At 43.2% G+C, this 21164-nt stretch overlaps 1 protein-coding gene across 1 annotated transcript in view; it reads left to right on the top strand.

Moving 5' to 3' along the window:
- Positions 1–10806: 10806 nt before the first annotated feature.
- The window catches only part of PSMD2 (proteasome 26S subunit ubiquitin receptor, non-ATPase 2), a 40597-nt gene continuing 30239 nt past the window's right edge, over positions 10807–21164 (top strand). The window contains exons 1-4 of the mRNA XM_089508690.1: positions 10807–11008; positions 12611–12667; positions 14615–14779; positions 15205–15326. Coding sequence (XP_089364816.1) covers positions 10850–11008; positions 12611–12667; positions 14615–14779; positions 15205–15326 — 503 coding nt within the window. The 5' untranslated portion in view covers positions 10807–10849. The remainder of the gene's footprint in view (positions 11009–12610; positions 12668–14614; positions 14780–15204; positions 15327–21164) is intronic.

The following is a 21164-nucleotide window of genomic DNA, read 5'->3' on the forward strand; positions in this document are numbered from 1 at the left end:
ATGGACCCATGGATACTATATCTTAAACAACCTTGCTCTGCCCTGGAGAACCAAACCTGTCCTTTCTGATCTTTCACTTAAGAGGTGAAGGCACTTTTACTATAAAGAGATATTCTGGAACTGCTGAATATTTTCCCTCCCCAAATAGATTAAAAGAATGCTCCACACTCAGGTCCAGAATATACTGCAAAAAATAATCCAGTTTGAAACCACTTTAACTGCTATGGCTCAGTGCTAATAAATCCTGGGAATTGTAGTTTATCATTGTGCCAGAGCTCTCTGACAGAGAAGGCTACATGGCTCACAAAACTACAGTTCCCAAGATTCCCTAGCACTGAACCAGAGCAGTTAAAGCCATTTCAAACTGGATTATTTCTGCATACACCAAATAAGTTTTGGCAAAAAGGCAGAAAGCAATACTTCATATATAGACAGAAATATCCCAACCTGCTGTCTCTCTCAGGCCTAGCATTATGGAATATTCAGTATCTAACACTTGATACCTCTATTAGATAAAGAGAATCTTCTGGTCTCCTCAGTTAACGTTTCCTTGAGTATTAACAATTTCATATTAAGGGGAAAAAATCTCAATAGTTGTGTCTTCAGCACCACCAGCTGCTTCTTCCACTCCAACGTTTAAGTAGAAGAAGAAAGGGGCAACTTGCTAGCGCTATGCAGACACAATAAATTAAAATCCACAATCTTGTGGGTGTAAGAAAGAAAAGCAGGGATAGGGTCCCTTTAGAATTCTTTTATTTTACAAACCTGAAGAGCCTGTACTCCTTATTTTTGCATATACAGTATAAATGCCTCCCAACAGCATGTCACTTTAACTGCATTTTAGCCCAATGCAGCTTTTGAAAACAGCGCAAAAAATATGTATCTTACCAAAAACACAGAGAGAGGAGATTCTGCCAAAATTCCCAAATTCTTTTAGCTGGGGTGAGACTAGATGCTCTCAAGGTATCATTTTCTATAATGAAGACATTTTCACATTTAAAGGCCCAAAGTCAACGATCATTAGCAAACTAGAGTTCACCTGTATTGAGGCTGGAGGTAAGAACAGTAAGAGTGGGAACTGACCTTGGCCAGCCTGGAACGTTACAGATCCCATTGCAGCTGCTGAGAAGTTGCTAGGAGGAATTACGGCTCCCTCCACTCACTGTTACTGCTATATATCTGTGCAACATCGTCTGACTAAGGGAAAGTAAACTAAATGCTCAATTGCTGTTTGTTAAAACCTAACTCCAAGTAGACACATGCACACCGAATGAAGTCATGGGAATCTCAGTAATGTTCGCATGAATTTTTAGTTATCTGTAACATCACCAGAGTGGTTCCCAATTGGCAAAGGAGTCAAACAAGGCTGCATCTTATCACCCTACTTTTTTCAACTTATATGCAGAACATATTGCAAGAAAAGCAGGCCTGGACAAAGAAGGAGGAGGAGTGAAAATAGGAGAAAGGAATATCAACAATCTGAGATATGCAGGTGACACCATAATACTAGCATAAAACCTCAAAGACCTGGAACAACTACTAAGAAAGATCAAAGAAGAAAGTACAAAGGCAGGACTACTGCTGAACATAAAGAAAACAAAAATAATGACCACAGAGAACCTACGCAAATTTGAATCAGACAAGGAAGAACTAGAAATAGTAAAAGAGTTCTCATATCTGGGATCAAACACTGATAGAAATGGAGAGTGCAGACCTGAAGATTAAGAATGGGAAGGAGAGCTATGAAAGAACTAGAGAGGAGCCTAAAATGCAAAGATATACAACTGAGCACAAAAGTTAGAACTGTACCAGTCATTGTGTTCCCGAATCCCTATTGACATGTATGGATGTGAAAGCTGGACAGTTAAGAAGGAGGAGAGGAAGAAAATCAACTCGTTCGAAATGTGGTGCTGGAGATGAGTACTGAGGATCCCATGGACACCCAAAAAGCCAAACCAATGGGTCCTGGAGCAGATCAAGCCAGAAATCTCCCTAGAAGCCAAGATGACAAAACTCAGGTTGTCGTACTTTGGACACATCATGAGAAGGCATGAATCGTTGGAAAAAACAGTAATGCTAGGAAAGGTAGAGGGAAGTATAAAGAGAGGAAGGCAGCATACAAGATGGATGGACTCTATTAAAGAGATCACAAATATGAATTTGCAGAAGTTGGGCAGAGGACAGAGGGTCTTGGAGATGTCTCATCACCAGGATCGCCATGGGTCTAGATCGACTCAAGGGCAGTTAACAGCAACAAACGTCACCTTGCAAAATTATCAATATTGGAATCCTATCAATAAAGTTGTTCTTTCTTTGCTCCTGAGACAGACTGCTGGGCTGCTCTGTTTGGGAGGGGATCCCCTTGATCAAGGAGAACAAACGTTCCATACCGATTCAGGGTCAAAACCCACAGTCCACAGACACCAAGGCTGGTCATGGTGGGGACTGATATCTCAGTCGTCCCTCCTTCTTATACTTAGTACCACTTGAACCAACTGTGCCAGAACTTCCACTCTCTCCAGATCTTAGTTAGATTTCCAGGACACCATGTCATGCAGTGCCCACCTTCAGGTTACACACTGACTCTTACACACCTCTGCAAAACCTTTCTTAATGACACACTGTAGGATGAGTATTTGTAGATTATTTGAGTGAGCCAACACAATGTACACCAACTCAAAGAATCATAGAGTTATTATTTTGTAGAATGTACGCCATAGGCAGGCTGATTTTTATCTATTTCTACCTGTTTTATTGATTGTATGTACACTGCTGTGTAAATTTACAGCGCTATATAAAGTGTAATATAACGATAAAGGAGAAAAGCGACAGAGGAAGAAATGCCCCTGATGTTGAGTTGTCCCATCGGGCCAGTGCTGTCAAATGGCCGTTGGACTGGGTACAGCTGGGTAGAAAAAACAAAATGCCACACTTAGAAGGTTTCGATAACCGGTTTGGGTGGCAGAGGTACTTATGGCACAACAAAGCGTCAGTTCATCAAGAATTCAAACATTGTGTGATCAGAAGGGCTCTTCTAAACACTTGGAAAACGTTTAAGAAGAATACTTATAGAAAAATTCCACTTTGGGTATCGCCTCACGAAGCCCTTTTTGGAAGATGGTCTGCACTAAGAATTTGGTTGAGATATAAAGATTTATTGGAAAAAAACAGGAAAAAGGGAATTACGAACTTAAATTGATGGAGGAATTAGAGCAACTGGACCCCAAAACACACTGGTTTTTATATACACAAAACAAAGAAAGATATAAAATGAATTTCAAAATAGAAGATTTTACTGATGAAATTAAAGAGTTTGAGAGCGTCCTAGAAAGCAATGAAAAGAGAAGGACGGACAAATTATATAAGACTGTGTGTTTATTAAAACAGGAAAAGGATCCAATAACAGATAACCTGATTAAATGGGCCACGGATGTAGGAAGAAATGTCGACCTTAATAGCTGGGAGCAAGCTAGGAAATTAATTAGCTTACTTGCTAATTAGCTTACTTGCTGTTCACCGCTATGATCTTTGGAATAGCGGTATATAAATAAAACAAATTATTATTATTATTATTAGGAAATAAACATTAAAATGTACAAAATCACAAAACCTATGAGAGAATCAGTGGAAAACGGAGCAAAGGTGGTATTTAACACCTGCAAATATTGCAAAAATTTACAAGACTGACCAGATAAATGTTGGAAGTGTAAACAAAACTTTGGTACATGGTTTCCTATCTGGTGGAGAGGCCCAAAGTTAAAAATCTTCTGGAAACAAATCCATCTTAAGATCCAAGGAATTTTGGAAATAACATTTGAACTTAAACTGATATTTATTTGTCAAATATGTTGGACAAAGTAGATCCCGAAACTGAAAAGAAATATGGAAGAATTATTTTATATATGATTACAGCAACGAGGCTAGTAATAGCAGAGAAGTGGAAAAAAACAAGACCTACCTACTACAGACGAATGGTTACTCAAACTTAACGCAATGTCGGAGATGGATATACTAAAGACTTTACTAAAGCAAGGAGATACGGAGAAAGTAAACGAAGGGTGGTCCCCAATTCAAGAATATTTGGCCCCTTTCTCCTTTGGTCCGCTGGGCGCAGCCGTCTAAAGGCTGCGCCCAGCGGACCAAACCAGGAAGGAGCTCCGAAACGGAGCTCCTTCCGGGGTTGCGGAAAGGGCGCCCTAGGCGCCCTGCCGCAACCCCAATACGCCCCGCCCCGCCTTAACCCTAGTACGCGCTCCGTGCGTACTTTTAAGCCCATGTGTAACGGGCCTAAGAGGTGTAAGTTTTGTTTTGTTATAATAAAAAATGTAAAAAAATAGGGCCTGAAGTCTACGGAAGCTCATGCTACCAACTTCTTTCTTTAGTTTAGTCTCAAAGATGCTACAAGATCTGTCTGCATAATGATTCTGCAGACTAACACAGCTATATCTTTAAATGCTGCAGGGATTTGTCAAGTGATTTGTCTCTTAACAAAAACATCAACTTATCTATTTCTATATACTCCAAGATTTTCCATAGCCAATCCATTTTAGTTGGGGGGGGGGGAGTCCTCTGATCTCTAGCATCAGTTGTCATAAAAAACAATGCTCTCCCACATTGGATGTCCACTGGTTGTTTTATAATACTCAGTAAGTACAGAGTTTATCATACGGGGGAGAAACCATCATGCTCTCATTTATTTCTGTTACCGTTGCTCTAGTGTGCAATAGCAACAAAACAGTAACAGGAGATGATCACACCTAAACCAAAAATGATGCAGTTCCACTTTAATTACAGAAGAATAGCGCTTTTAGTGTACATACCTGAAGCATTATGGTTCCATTTTTGTAGTCTCTGCACAGGCGCAGATGAGATATCTTGGCGGTTCAGGAAGTAATACTGCCAAATAGCAAGCTGAGAATGAAACTGCAATTGCAGATTTGTGCAACTGTAGTGCTTTGTAAGTACACACTTGTGGCAATAACATTTAGATTGCGCTTTTGAGATATTACTAATGATTTAAATTGTTAATACAATGCGACGGGAACATGGCACTTTGATAACTTGTGGGCAACGCGATCATCCCAATTTCGTGTGATCATCTTCTTCGCAATGGTAACAGAAAAAAAGGGAGCATGACGCTTTTTCCTCCGTTTGATAAACTCCTACATTTTAGGGTCTTTTCTAATCTTGACTCCCAACATCCTTTCCAACTCCTTCTAATATGAGACCAGCATTCATTTTTACATTGTCACCAGAGGTAGAAGAAAGTCCCCTTATCATCTTTAATAATAATAAAAATAATAATAAAATTTACTTATATTTTCCTGTCTCTCCCATCGAGGCGGGATTACAACCCAACAACAGCAATAAGATACAAGAATAAAACATATAATTTTCAAGCATTAAAACAGTTACAAACAGTACAAACAATTATAAGATATAAACATTTACTTTACACTTCCAACATCTGTCAGAACAAGCTTTATTTATCTTGGCTAAACAGCCTATTGGTCTGATATCCTAAAAAAGGTGAACAACATATTAAGATTGGAAACATAATCCCTTATCTTAGTTAGTTAAATATTTAAAACTTAATATTAAAACAAAAATGATTATTTTATATAAAGACTCGAGAATAAGCGTATAAGATTTAAAATGTTTTCTTTATCTATTATGTCATTATAGGATAGATGATTAATAAAGAAATATATTAAAAAATAGATATTTGGTCGGAGAGAGTAAAGAAATAATTTTTCGAATATCCAAAGCTAAGCTGAGAAACATTTATAAACAATAACTATATCACTTGGAAGTCATGTTTTAGTGATTTGTTTGTGTGGTAGAAATGTTTTTGTTGTAGTGAGTGAAAATGTTTGTCTTTGTGTGTGAAACCTGTATGTATTTTGATAGAAGTTCAATAGGGTGAATAGGTCCAGGGTGCTCTTGAAATCCTGCCTGTATTGAAAGGGCTAGAGGTCTGGTTTCCAGACAGCAACACAAAGGAGGTTCGGGAGCTGTGTCTTGCGGCCCGCGGAGGCCTGGCGGCTGGCCCCTGCCTCCTGTTGCTGCCGCCGCCGCCGCCGCCCGTCACGGCTTTTCGCCGCTCTGGGCGCCGCCATTTTGGTCGGCAAGAAAAAATGGCGGCGCCCAGAGCGGCCTCTGGGGCTATGGGCACTGCCATTTTTTCGCCCAAAATGGCAGTGAAGTCTTGCGTGACCTTGGGGGAGGTCGCGCGAGACTTCGCCGCCATTTTGCCGCCCAAAATGGCGGCACCCAGAGCGGCAAAAAGCCGCGATGGGCGGCCGCGGCGACGGGCCTTTAAGAGGCCCGCTGCCGTCTCTGGGGCCCTCCAGCAGGGCTCCGGGGGCGGCAGAGGGCCTCTGGGGGGCCCGCTGCCGTCCCTGGGGCCCTCCAGGAGGGCTCCGGGTGCGGCAGGGGGCCTCTGGGGGACCCTTTGGAGTCCCTGGGGCCCTCCAGGAGGGCTCCGAGGGCGGCAGGGGGCCTCTGGGGGGCCCTTTGCCATCGCTGGGGCCCTCCAGGAGGGCTCCGACGGCGGCAGGGGGCCTCTGGGAGGCCCGGTGCCGTCGCTGGGGCCCTCCAGGAGGCCCTCCAGCGCTGGTGGCCCCCACCAGCTTTTTTGCCGGTCTCTGACGGGGCCTGGGGCCCCATCAAGGGCCAGCAAAGATGGGGAGGCGTGGCCCCTGGAGGGTGGAAGCTCTGCCCCCGGCACGCAGCCCCGCCCCGGAGGGTGGAAGCCCCACCCCTCGCACTTGGCCCCGCCCTGGAGGGTTGAAGCTCCACCCCCGGCTTCGGCCCCCCAGTCGCCTGAGGGACACCAACCCGGCCCCTGGCTCAAAAAGGTTGCCTACCCCTGATATAAACGTATGCTATAATTAAATTACATATATAATATGGAACCACATATATACATGTATACTATTATAATCAATATATTTATTCTAATAGGATTGAGTAAAGGTCAGCTGAGGCCTTTAACTGAAAGGGAATTTTATAAAAATATATAGGTTAGTAAAAGAAAGAGTTTTTAGATAAGCTTTTTATAACACTGTTATTTATTAAATATATTGTTTTACAAGAATAAAGGGAGGTTATATTGTTGATAATAAATAAGATACGCTTATAAAATATGCTGGACTTAGTTATTTTAAATAGTATTTTTTCTCTATTAAGATTATCAAAATGGATAAGTGTTCTGTATGTGTGTGTGTGTGTGTGTGTGTGTATATATATATATATATATATACAGTGGTACCCCGGGTTACGAAATTAATTCGTTCCGCCGCCGCTTTCGTAACCCGGAAAACTTTCGCTAGCCGAAAAGCCCATAGGCTTTAATAGCGAAAGCCGCGATTTCGTGTGAAATCGCGCCGAAAAGCACCAAAATTTTTTTCGTAACCCGGAATAACCTTCGTAACCCGGAAACAATTAATTAACTGGATTTTTTTCGTAACCCGGAAATTTCGTAAGGCGGCGCATTCGTATCCCGGGGTACCACTGTATATATAATGAGATAGACTTGCATTACAAATATAACAGTTAAATTAGACAAAGAAGCTTCAAAGGAAAAAATTTTTGTCTGCACCTGTAAATCTAGGATAATGTGACAAGGGAGAAATAAATCAAGAGATACGGGAGTTTTGTTCTCACTAATTGACAAGAATACTTTTTTATAAAAGGGTGACTTAAAGTTCACAAAAATTTCTAACTGACCCTGCGTAATAAATAGGGGGCTATGAATATTAGAACACACCTATGAATCTATAATGGCTCATTTAAATGGTCATGAGACGTATGGTGAGATATGTTATGGGTGGGGTTTTTACATACTTGGAAAGGTGGTCTTAAAATTGATCACATGTCTAGATCTAGCCAATAAAAAAATGAGATAGAAATATTGTAACAGAAAATGTCTTATAAATACTGTGTGAAACCTCAGACGGTGCAAAGCCTATTTGCCTGAGACACCCTTCTTGCAAGATTGTCACTAATAAATTGGAAATTGCTGCTTCACTTGTTTTGTCCTGATTCATTTGATTTGGTACTTTGGTACTTAGAAAAATCTGTATTTTCTCACAATCATTATTAGGGTTTTTTGGTGGGCTTTTCTGAAACAAGAAACAAAGTCTGAAACTATGGATGCCGGCCATGAAAGCCTTCAACTTCACATTATTATTATTATTATTATTATGAGGCTTTTCATTTTAGCATTTTTGTAGGGAGTCCAATGGCCGGAGAGGCTGGGTAGATATAATAATAACAACAACAACAACAACAATTGAATCAAGGATTTGTGTTTAAAAAAGAAACAACTTGGAAAGCAAGTCTAATATCTATTTTATTTAAGCAGGCATTTTAATATAAAATCATATTAGGGTGGCTTTTGTGTTTGGCCATGTCTTATAGCTTGTGTGTGTATAGTATGTATGTATGTATGTATGTGTATATATAAAAAACTATAAAACCATGTGTGTGTGGTTTTATAGTTATATATATATATATATATATATATATATATATATTATACACACACGAGCTAAAAGACATGACCAAACAGAAAAGCCACCCTAAAATGATTTTATATTATAAATAAATAAATAAATAAATTATTATTATTATTATTATTATGTAAAACCATAGTATTACATAAAACCACAGATGTGTGTTTGTGTGGTTTTATACGGTTTTTAGATGATTTTAAATGTTGTGCATTTTTATTGTAATATTTTTAAATGAGCCGCCTTTGGACCCTTCTGGGAGAAAGGCGGCATACATTACAAATGACATAAATAAACAAACTATTATCATCCGTATTCTGTTTCCATTCCTGGCAAAGAGGCATTTTTGCAATAAACCCGAACATGCTCCTCCTCTCCAGCAGGGGGCGATGTTTTGATGGCAACGACCCAGTAAACGAAGGGGTCCTCAGGCGCATGCGCACTAAGCCCGAGCAATAGTTGGCTTCCTTCTGTCCCTTAGTTTCCGACCGTGGGTCAGCGCACGCGCCGTCGTGTTCCCTCCGCGCAGGCGCAGAACTCCACCGAGCGTAGTGTTGCCTCGCGCCGGAACACCAGCAGCGAAACCTTAGAACAGCTCGACATGTTTGTGAGGCGGCGAGACAGGGGGGTTCGCTTCGATTGCGCATGCGTGGACCGAACCATGTATGTGGTTGTTCGCGGGGGAAGGAAAGAATAGCTGGACCGAACTTCAGGCTGAACCATAGGAAGCGGCTGGCGGGAAGGGTTTAAAAGGGAGGGAGGAGGGCGGGGCCGGCTCAGGGGGCGGGGCTTGATGGAGCCTCCAGAAGCAGAGGGCTGAGGCTTCAGCCACCATCTGCAGCAGAGAGGATCCAGTGACATCCAGACAATGATGCCTTTATGGGGCCAACCAAATGCACAATTACGTGTTGCAAGCTTTCGGAGTCACACTGGCTTCTTCTTCATCAGGAGAACAGGAGGGAAACAGTTGAAGATGTCAGTCATAGGCCTGCAAATAGAAGTATAGTGCCTAGGTTATTATTATTATTGCTGGGGATGTTTAGCCTGGAGAAGAGAAGGTTAAGAGGTGATATGATAGCTCTGTTTAAATATTTGAAGGGTGTCACATTGAGGAGGGAGCAAGCTTGTTTTCTGCTGCTCCAGAGAACAGGACCCAGAACAATGGATGCAAGCTACAGGAAAAGAAATTCCACCTCAACATTAGGAAGAACTTCCTGACAGGGCTGTTCGACAGTGGAACAAACTCCCTCGGAGTGTAGTGGAGTTTCCTTCCTTGGAGGTCTTTAAACAGAGGCTGGATGGCCATCTGTTGGGGAGGCTTTGATTGAGAGTTCCTGCATGGCAGGAGGTTGGATACTCTATATAATAATAATAATAATAATGCACAAAGGGGCTGAACAGTCTGCAGACAGCCCTCCCTACCATCTGAACTGAGACCAGAAACAGCAAAATCATAGAATTGTAGAGAAGGCACCTGTAAGGCCTATGAGAGTGCCATCTACACTGTAGGAATAATGCGCTTTGACACCACTTTAACTGCCACAGCTCCCTCCTATGGGATCCTGGGATTTGTAGTTCTGTGAGGCTCCAGAGGTCTGAATACCTCACTAAACTACAGTTCCCAGGAGGATTCCATAGGACGGGGCTGCAGCACTTAATAGTGGTGTCAAAACTGCTTTATTTCAATAATAATAATTATTATTTTTTATCCCGCTTCTCCAATACAATCGAGGCAGCTTACAACAATAATAAAATTCATATGAAACAAAAATAAATCTCATTTAAGGCAACTTAAACCTTTCTGGTTCCCAGATTAGGGTCCTGTAGAGTTTTGGACTTCATCTCCCAGCATTCCTAGTCGTTGGCGCAGGTGGCTAGGCCTTCTGGGAGATTGAGTCCAAATGCTAAAAGTGGGAGCCATTTGCTTTCGACAGTGCCTTTTCCCCATCACGCCTCGCCCCGCCCACTTTAGACTTCGCGCCTGCGCACACAATGCGGACCGGTGCTGCGTCACTCCGGCTCCAGAGTTTTGAACTTCATCTCCCAGCATTCCCGGCCGTTGGCCCAGGTGGCTAGGGCTTCTGGGAAATGGAGTCCAAACACCCAGACCTGACCAAAGTGTGGGAGCCATTTGCTTTCGACAGTCCCTTTCCCCCGCACAGGTCGTCCCGCCCACTTTAGGCTCTGCCCCTTCGCGCTTGCGCACACAATGCATCCCGATGCTGCGTCACTCTCCGGCTCGCCGCCGCGGGATGGTCGAAGCAGGCTCCGCCCCCTTCGCGCCTGCGCAGTGCCTCTCTCGCGTCAGTCTGTGAAGGAAAAGGCTCCCGACGATGGAGGAAGGCGGTGGCGGCGGCAGCAGCAGTTGTCAGCGGCGGTCGCAGTCGGGCGGATCGGGCTCAGGGTCGGGAGAGGAGAAGGCGGCGGGGCCCTGGAGCCGCGACAAGAAGGACCCCAACGCCCCCAAAGCGGGGGACAAGGAGCAGGAGCTGGTGAGGAGGAGGAAGAGGCCGAGGCAGGGAGGCCGGCTGAGTCACCGCCAGGCCCTGCAGGGAGCAGCCCCGGAGTACGGCTCCCAGGATGCCTTCTCGGCCCTGGCCTCGTTCATGATGGATCCCGAGAGAAGTGTTTCCTCTGGGAATCTCTGGGTCCTCCTCCGGCGCAACTCTCTGGCCGAGGATTGACAGGGGCTGGCCATAGAGTCTTGCTGGAGGACCTACAGATCCCTAGAGAGGCGTTTTCCCTAGGAGCCTCCTCTGGTGCATCTCTCTGGTCGCCGTCTGACAGGTTGGCTGTAGAACCATGATGGAGGGCCTAGACATCCCAAGACAAGCGTTTTCTCTAGGAATCTCTCGGTCCTCCAGTGCAACTCTATGGTCAGGGTCTGACACAGCTTGGCCATAGAGTCATGATGGAGGACCCACAGATCCCTAGAGAGGTGTTTGCTAGTCTAGGACTCTCTAGGTCCTCCAGTGCAACTCTATGGTCAACGTCTGACAGAAGGAAGATCTACAGATGTCTAGGTAATTGTTTTCTCTTGGTCCTCCAATGTCACTCAGTGTGGTCAACATCTAGCACAGTTCTGCTGGAGGACATGGAGGTTCCTAGAGAGAACATGTTCATCAGGTCCATGAATATCCAAAGCCACAAAATCCGTGAATGTCGAGGGGCTACTGTACAGTCAGCCCTCCCTATCCACGGATTCAACTATCCATGGTTTGCATATATATATATATATATATTCTAAAAGGCAAACCTTGATTTTCTCATTTTATACAAGGGACAACATTTCTGTGTGATTGTACTTAATGGGACTGGAGCATCCATGGATTTGAGTATCCACAGGTTCCTGGAACCAAACCTCAGTGGATGACAAAGGCCCACTGTATAAAAAAATATAGCAAAGGGGTAGTGATCAATAATTTATAGTAACACTATGTAGCATTGAACTGCTAATAAATATAACGAGCCACACAGAGAAAGCAGATGGGAAGAAAATGCACTCATATGAGATGAGGATCCCACAGATGGCCAAAAACAAACAGATGGATCCTAGAATAGGTCAAGCCAGAAATCTCCCTGGAAGCCAAGATGATCAAATTGGGACTGCCATGCTTTGGTCCCATAATGAGAAGGAATTGCTCTTTGTTGGTGTTATTGGTGTGTGCCTTCAAGTCGTTTCCGACTTATGCCGACCCTTGGGCAAACTTATTACATAGCTTTCTTGACAAGCTTCTGTAGAGGAGGTTTGCTGTTTCCATCCTCTGCGGCTGAAAGAGTGACTTGCCCAAGGTCTTCCAGTGGTTTGCTATGACTGAACAGGGATTCCGACCCCGGTTATAGTCCAGTGCTCCAACCACTACACCACACTGGCTCTTAGAAATGAATTATTCATTAGAAAAGTCCATAATGCAAGCAAAGGTAGAGGGAGGTGGAAAGAGAGGAAGACCGCATGCCAGATAGATAGAACCAATCAGGGATGTCAAGTGCCTGAACCACAAGCCCTAAGCAATGGAGGACAGGGGGTCTTTTGGGGTGTTTGGTTTTCCTAGCGGCCTGCATTTTCTTATCTTTCTTCCTTTTGTCCCTTTCAGTCTGAGGAAGACAAGCAGCTGCAAGATGAGTTGGAAATGCTTGTGGAGCGCTTGGGGGTAAGTTTTCAGTTTTTGACCAGGAGCTTGTGGAAATCTAATAGCAGATTATAAGGTTTCTGTTTGGGTTTTCCAGGAACAGAAGCCATATAGCAAGGGTAAGTGAAGCTATGGCACTCCAGATTCTGTTGTTCTGCAATTCCCATCAGCCTTTTCCTGCCCAGACAGGATGAGGAATCATGGTAGTAATAGTTCCTCAGTGTGTGAAGGGCTACAATTTCCCAGTTTTGCTGTAGTGTTTCCTTACCATGGTAGGGCAGACATAGGTCACTGCACAAGTGTGTGGTACACTCAGGAATTTCTGGACACATGGAGGATGTTGCAGTTATGCTGATAACACATTTATTCTTTCCCAGTTCTCAGCACAGTCTCATCTGTGCAGAATTCTAACTGTTAGTCATAATACTTATGGCATTACAATTAGATCTGCAACTGAATAAAGAGGTTTTAACTATTTGGTTGGTAGACTGTCTTTTGGTCAGTTTCTTGCATGTAAATAAACTGGATTTATGGGTGCTCTTTGCTACACTGAAAAAAATAAGAACATAGTATTTAATAAATGGAAGATTCTACTCCTGCCTTATGGAAAGGGCTTTTTTAAGATGCCTTTTCCCTTTCCTATTCTAGTAAAACTAAACTATTCTACCTGAACTTGACCAAAAGTCAACAAGTTTTCATTAAAAATCCAGTCCCACAGATTAATCAGCATAAACCTCAGCTATGTAATTTTCTGCTACAACTTTGCTGTCTTAATTCTTAACTGGTTATGAATAAAAACACACTTGGAAAATGAGCTTTATTTATACTCAAGTGGCACAGAATAAAGAATGATAAACCAGAAAATATTTAAAAGGCTCTTTGGGCGAAGGTAATTTATAAAAGGAGGGCAATCTCTAAGATGTCCAGCTCTTTAAAAAGGCTGTTAAGACGAATCTCTTCTGGCAGGCCTTCCCAGAATAGAGAACCCAGCCTCAGAAAAAACGTCTGGGAATAAGATACTGCCACTCCCATTGATGGTTTGCTGATGTGATGTGATGTTGTTGACCTTTTGGTCAGTTTTTAATTTGTATGTTTTTCGTTGTTTTTTGCTTGTTTTTAATTCTGCATTGGATTTAATACTTTTTTAAGGAGGGGAGGGCACCAGGGATTTTATATGTGCTGTATTTTTAACTTTGTTAGCCGCCCCGATTGTTCTCAGAGGGGCGGGATACATATAAATTTTATTATTATTATTATTATTATTATTATTATTATTACCAAGTTACCATCTGCCTCATCTGCAGAGTTGGAGGCACCATGAGAGGAACCTATGATGAAGATATGAGTGACTGGACAGGTTCATAAAGGACAGTGTGCAATGATGCCCACAAGGAATTCTCTTTCCTGTTTGAATCTCTCTGAGAACAGGCTTCAGATGCCAACAGTGTATTGCTTAACACATTTTTAATAATAATAATAATAATAAATTATTTATGTTTCCCCGCCTCTCCCGATTGGATTGAAGCAGGGTTACAGACTAATAAAATCACAATATATATATTAAAATTCTCTAACCAATTATGAACCTTAAAATCCAGCATATTAACTAATGGTTAGAAATAACCATACAATACACAATATAATACAATTGGCAAATAGCAGCAACTCATTCAAGGGGCATGTCAGTCATTATCTTATATCTGGATATGCTTGGCAAAATAGTTCGGTTTTCACTGCTTTCCTGAATATCTCTAGTGAGGGCACCGATCGGATGTCCTCAGGAAGGCTGTTCCACAGTCTCGGAGCCCTTATTGAAAAGGCTCTTTGTGAAGTGGAAGCATATTTGGGATTCATAGTTTCCAATTTTTAAGACTTCTACTATTGAGTAGAAGTGGCAGCTTTGCTGTGGGGTGAGGGTTTGAAAACAAGAGGTTGTTGTTTTCCTGATAGCAGCTGATTTGGTTGCAGGAGCATGATACCTCTCTCTATCGGCCTGCCCTGGAGGAGCTGCGCAGGCAGATCCGCTCTTCCACAACTTCCATGACCTCTGTGCCCAAACCCCTGAAGTTCCTACGCCCACATTATGGAAAATTGAAGGAGATCTGTGAAAACATGCCTGCAGGAGAGAATAAGGTATGTAGCCTGATCTGGTCAGAGAAAGTAATAAGTTGCTATCTTTATTTGTCTTTCATTTGTCTCAGTTGCATTGGAACAAATATGTTCTGCAGGTGAATCAAATCAGACTGGTGAGGGAAATGGGAATTCTCCTGGTGTGGATTTCAAAGCCCTGACCAGTGGGTTAGTTTAGCTTTTTGTTAAATGGGGACATTTTTGTTTGTTTGTTCTGTTAACAGGGAGGACCAGTTTCTATGAAGACTTCCCGTATTTTTCTTTTAATCTCAAAGGGCTTCTAGTTATTTATGGCTAGGACAGTGCAGAGCTACCAAAACAGTATGAAGTTTGCCACTCACATCCAGATCTGTGGTGGTCATAAGTCAAACTGGCTACCATGTGAAATATGAGGCATACATCTTTAACTATTCCCTTTCTGCTCACAGCGATTTGCAGCTGACATAATTTCTGTTCTGGCCATGACGATGAGTGGAGAGCGGGAGTGTCTGAAATATCGGTTGGTGGGATCCCAGGAGCCTTTGGCCTCATGGGGGCACGAATATGTCAGGTAAGTGGTGAATGGAGAGGCTAGACCAGGCCAAATACAGGAGTGCATTTATTTTAGAGTCTGTTTCTTTTAGTAACGTGTTCTACATCTTCCTTTGGGGAGCTCAAGGCAGCATACATAGAGCACCCAGGTGGTCTCCCATCTAAGCATGGACCAGATCTGTGCCTGCTTAGCTTCAGTAAAGTTCCTTCCTTATGGTCCATCAGCCTATGACATGGCCACTGTGGGTCAGCACTGTTTTCCATTACATAGAAGGGGTGCTTATATTAATCCAGAGGTCTCATGGATTACATACAGTCTGTGAAATAGAAACAGTTCCTGCCCATAGCATTACCATGTAAAAAGATACAACAGAAAAGAAAAAGAGATGGGGACAAAGAGTGGGGAAGCAAGTAGCTTTTCAGTATGCGTGGTGGAACAGACTTCTTCCCATCTTAAGAAATGGCCTCATATTGAGTTAGATCATTGATCCAGATAGCTCAGTATAGTCAGCCGACCGTCAGTGGCTTTCCAGGGTTTCAGGTGAGATCCATGATATTCCCTCCAAGTACTAATTGGGCTTGATCCTGCTATATTTCTGGAATCTGATGAGATTGGAACAGATGAGATTGGAGAGGTTGATCAAAGTGGAAGAGGGTCTTTCTGCTGCAGCTTGGTAGAATGCTTATTGGTTGTTGGTTGTTATGGAGGTAGCCTTTCTTTCTGACTATAGGAAGATGGCAAAGGAATAGAATTTAATAACTGCATGAGAAATTGGTATCCTTGCCAGTTTTTTTAAAAGTTTCTTATGGCTGAAGAAGATACAAATATACGTATGTAGGTATAGATATAAAACTCATGTCTAGTGAAAACTTGGAATGTAAGAAAGCAGAACTTCATCACTGGGGATAGATGCTTTGACTGGGTCCACTTATACCATTTTGTTTCTTCCATTGCAACCTTTGGCAGTAAACTTAAAATTTGTTGAAAAGGTAATATTTGCTAAAAGAATATTAAGGGAATTTGCATTTCCATTGAAGGACTGAAATGAAGAAACCTGCTTGGTAAAAATTAATAGTGTGCAGTATAGGGATTCTAAATGTTGCATAACAAAAGAGATGTCCTCACTCTTTTTCTGAAATAATGTGACTGTCTGACATGTGAGTAGGGATGCCATAACCCGGCGGCCCCTGTGACAAACCCGCTTTTGGGGCCCCGGTCCCGGCCCAGTTTGGCTCCTAGCCCCCGGGTTCGGCCTTCCCCTGCCTCCTCCCCGCGCCGTCCTGCGCGGCTGTGCGCCACTCTCCCCACCTGGCGCACTGGCGTAGCCTAGAGAGCAGGTCTTCAGGACATCTGCCACTCAGAGCTATTGCCAGCCCACTTGGTATATATGTCTTGCAAGAGGCATTACTTTCTAGGTTACAGTGAGAGAAAAAAAGGCCATAAATCGTTCATGTTTCACTGGGAGTCTAAATGCCTCATCTTTTAAATGTATACCGCGTCAGTATTCTTGTAATTCTTTATCACAGGATCGTTTTTGAGGCCCTAAACATCTTTACTTGTAATATGCAAATTTCTCCCAAAGCTGACCAATGGGAAAGAAGCAATCAGCCCTCCACTTGGGTTGGTTTTCAAGGGCTTGGTGAAGGAAGAGATTTTGCCTTGTAAATAGGAAGGGCTTTGGGGTAGCAGAAGGCTGCAGAAATAGTTTGACCCCCCTTAAACATCCATGGCTCAGTGCTATGGGATTCTGGGAATTGTAGTTTCTTGTGGCACCAGAGCTCTTTTGACAAAAGGAGGCTGAATAGTCCACAGAGGAGGCGTTGCCTGGGGGCAGAGCCTCTTGCCAGCAGTGAGGAGGCTGCGATGATGAGGAAAAGCAGGGGCTCCTCCTCCGGATGGTCCTGGCCACTTCCCTTGGCTCTCTCCCTCTTCCTCCTCCTCCTCCTCCAGCCAAGGTGAGCTGCTCATTCACACTCCTTGGCTTTTCTCCCCCCCCCCCCCCCGGCACTTTGAGACCCCTTTAACTGCCAAAGCTCAATGCTCTGGAATTCTGGTGTCTGTGAGGCATTTGGCCTTCTCTGTCAGAGAGCTCTGGTGCCACAATAAACTACAATTCCCAGGATTCCATAGCACTGAGCCCTGGCAGTCCAAGCAGTGTGTTTTGGACACAGAGATCCTCCAAATGAATCCAGTCCCTAGCTTTTATATCTCTCTCACACACTGCAGGAATAATAATCCTGGGAATGCTAGTGTTTGGGAGACATTGAGACTTCTCTGTCAGAGATGGCTCTGAGGCCACAATAGACTACAATTCCCAGGATTCCCCAGCAGTCTCAAACTGGACCATTTCCTCAGTGTGGATGAACCTGGGGAGGAATTCTGGGCACTGCAGTTCAACTACGTTTGGAAGGCCATGGGACTCCCTGCCAGAGATAGCTCTGGGGCCACAGTGTACTACAGTTCCCAGCATTCCCCAGCACTAACCCAGGACAGTTAAGTCACTCTCGAACTGGATTATTTCCTCAGTGTGGATGCAGCTTTGGAGAGGAACTCTGGGCATTTCAGTCCAGCATTGTTGTATTTCTGCAGTGTATTTTGGACCAGAGACAAGGTGACCAGGCATCCTCCTCCTTTTCCAGGATATGCCCTTTTCTGTCAAATTTCAAAATGTCCTCCATTTGGATCATGGCTAAGAAGCATGGATTTATAATTACATGGGTGTTTTTAGCTTTTATTTTTGCCATGTCCTACATTTTTTTGCTTGGGTGGCCTACATTTTGGGGTGAGGGCATTGGTCACCTTGGTCAGAGAGCTTTCCAGGGGTTAACTGCCATTCTGCTGTGGTGCTGGAACAAACCACCATTCCCAAAATTCCATAGCATTCAGCCGAGGCAGTTAAAGTGGTCTCAAACCAGATTATTTCTCCAGTGTAGATGCAGCCCAAGCCTTTTGCCTCTCTTATGCCTGAGATTTCAAAGCCCAGCCTTGGCACCACAACAAACTACAAATCCCAGGATTCCATAGGATGGAGTGATGAGAGTGAAAGCAGTGTGGTAGCAGCCTAAGTGTGCTTAATGCAGTTCTTAACATGGTGCACCTCTTGCCTACAGAGTCTCACAAGACTTTTTTGTTTAACAACTTGTACCCATTAACTCCATTTCATGTCTTCTTTATTTAGTGGGGAGGAATACAGACAAAACAAGTCAAAATGAAGGAAAACCCAAGTCCCTTGACCAAGTACACACTTCTGAGAAGTATACTTGGTGAGACACCTGAAACCGAGGGCAAATCCACTTTTTGTTTAACCATGTTCTATATGCATAGCCATGTTAACCCATGTTCAGTGTTAAACCCAAAGGGTTTGGTTGTGGAATAAGCTTCTGAAATATGCAAGAGGCAATGTTAAAATAAAGCCATGTTCAATGCCCAAATGTGCTGTTTGGAATGGGGAGAGGGGGGTGGCCAGAAAGGGAAGTACATTTCTGCGATCTGTCTAGGAATAATGTCAAAATGTCCTCCATTTTGATCATGCCTAAGAAACATGCATTTATACGAACATTTCTAAAAAAGCCTCAATTTTTTCGTGTGTCCTCCATTTTTAAAAATGTGTCCTACATTTGAAAATGTTGTCCTGCATTTGTCCTACATTTGTCCCGGTTTGGAGGTCCTGACTTATGGCAACCCTACATGTGAGTATTTGGAGGTTGAAGGAGTAATACTTCTCTTAAATCTGCTTGCTCATGGGCTAGCAGTTGCAGTGTGTTAGCAGCTTTGTCAAGATCTAAATGCTCTTGTGTATGACGTGTTAACATATTGACTTAACTACTGCAATGTGCTTTTTGTTGCCCTGACTTTACTTAATATGCCTTTGAATGTTTATACACCACTTAGATCTGGAAATTTCAAAAAGGCATGAAAAAACTGGAAAAAGCCCACAAAACATAGAATACAGTATTTACATGATACATGAAATAGATGATACCTTGGATTACATAGAGGATACTTGCAAAAATAGCCATGTTTTCATCCTTCATCTAAAATTATAATCGTTCAAACAGTGTTGAATTTCTAGGTACAGGTGTCCCTCCTGATTTGTGGGAGATCTGTTCCAGACACTCCCCACACACACATGAATCTGGAAAAATGTAAATATTCAAATTGCCATTGGTTATAATGGCTGCGCACTCCTGCGCTCGTAATGGCATGTGTGCCTTGGGCACGCATGTTATTTTCTCCCTCCCTGTTTGCCGTCCGCGAAGGACCAAGACTGCAGACTCCAAGTCCGGGAATCAGGAGGGATGAGTATTTCTTTAAGTACAGTTTGGAAGCTCAGTTGATTCAGAATGCTATGGTCAGGCTAATGTTTGGTATTATTATTATTATTATTATTATTAGGACATTATAGTAATCAAGTCGTGAGACCACTAGGGCATGGACCAGGATCTTGGCAGTAGAGATGGAGAGATAAAGTCGGATTTTAGCAATATTGTACAAAAAGAATCTACAAGCCTTGGCTGTGGTCTGGATCTGAGGGATACACGACAGAGCAGAATCAAAGATGAAACCAAGACTGTGGGCTTGCTGGACTGGTTGAATACAAATGTTGTCCACAGAGACAGAAAAGGAGTGTTAAAGGGTGGGCTTAGGAGGAAAGACAAGAAGTTCTGTCTTGGACATGTTGAGTTTCAAATGCCAATGGTGCATCCACTGCAAGACAGCTGTGAGACATGATGAAACTTGCTGTTCAAGCCTTGGAGAAAAGTCAGAGGTAGAAAGATACAACTGGGTGTCATCGGCATACAGATGGTAGGAAAAACCAAAAGAGCTAATGAGTTTAGCTAAGGACAGTGTATAGAGAGAAAACAGAAGGGGACCCAGAACAGAGCCCTGGGGAACTCCAACAGATAAGGGAACAGGAGAAGAAGTCTGACCGCCAGCAACCACTGCAAAAGACCTGCCAGACAAATAAGATCAAAACCAGTCGAGAACAGAGTCTGAGAACCCAAGGTCAGAAAGTATATCAACTAGAAGAGAGTGATCAACAGTGTCAAAGGCTGCAGACAAATCAAGAAGGATGACAACAGAGTAAAGGCCATTTGCCTTGGCCATTAAAAGATCGTTTGAGATCTTAGTGAGAGCTGTCTCTGTAGAATGCCTTGGGCAGAAGCCAGACTGAAAGGGATCGAGAATGGAGTTGGCTTCAAGAAACTCAAGACCGCGAGAATAAACAACCTGTTCCAAAACCTTAGAAAGAAAGGGGAGAAGAGAAATTGGACGATAGCTAAACAAAGAGGAGGGGTCAAGAGAAGGTTTATTCAGAATAGGAGAAATGAGAGCATGTTTGAAGTCCGAAGGGAAGGAGCCTGTAGAGAGAGAGAGATTGAAGATATGGAGAAGCGAGGGCAGAAAAGAAGGAGCTATAGAGATTAGAAGACGAGTAGGAATTGGGTCAAGAGAACAAGTTGCAGGTTTGGAAGAGTTCAGAAGTGTAGCAAGTTCATCCAAAGAAGCAGGAGGAAATGCAGAAAATTTGTTAGGCGAGGGCGATAGAACATTATGAGCAGAAGAAGAATCGGGGGGGACTATATCAGAGCAAATAGTGGTAATCTTAGAGATGAAATAATTAGCAAAGTCATTAGGAGAGAATGCTGAAGAGACAGGAGGAGAGGGAGGTTTAAGCAAAGAGTTGAAGGTGGAGAACAAGCGCTGCGGGCGCCTCTCATTGGCAGAGATCAATGATTTGTAATAATTTTGTTTTGCCATAGACAGGGCACGTGAGAAGGAAGAAAGAACAAATTTGAAATGGATAAAATCAGGCCGCTGTTTGGACTTTCTCCAAAGACGTTCAGCCGCTCT

Source organism: Sceloporus occidentalis, unplaced genomic scaffold, assembly GCF_023333645.1.
Source record: "Sceloporus occidentalis isolate IW3139 unplaced genomic scaffold, rSceOcc1.0.p SCAF_2, whole genome shotgun sequence".
In the NCBI taxonomy this organism is placed as follows: domain Eukaryota; kingdom Metazoa; phylum Chordata; class Lepidosauria; order Squamata; family Phrynosomatidae; genus Sceloporus; species Sceloporus occidentalis.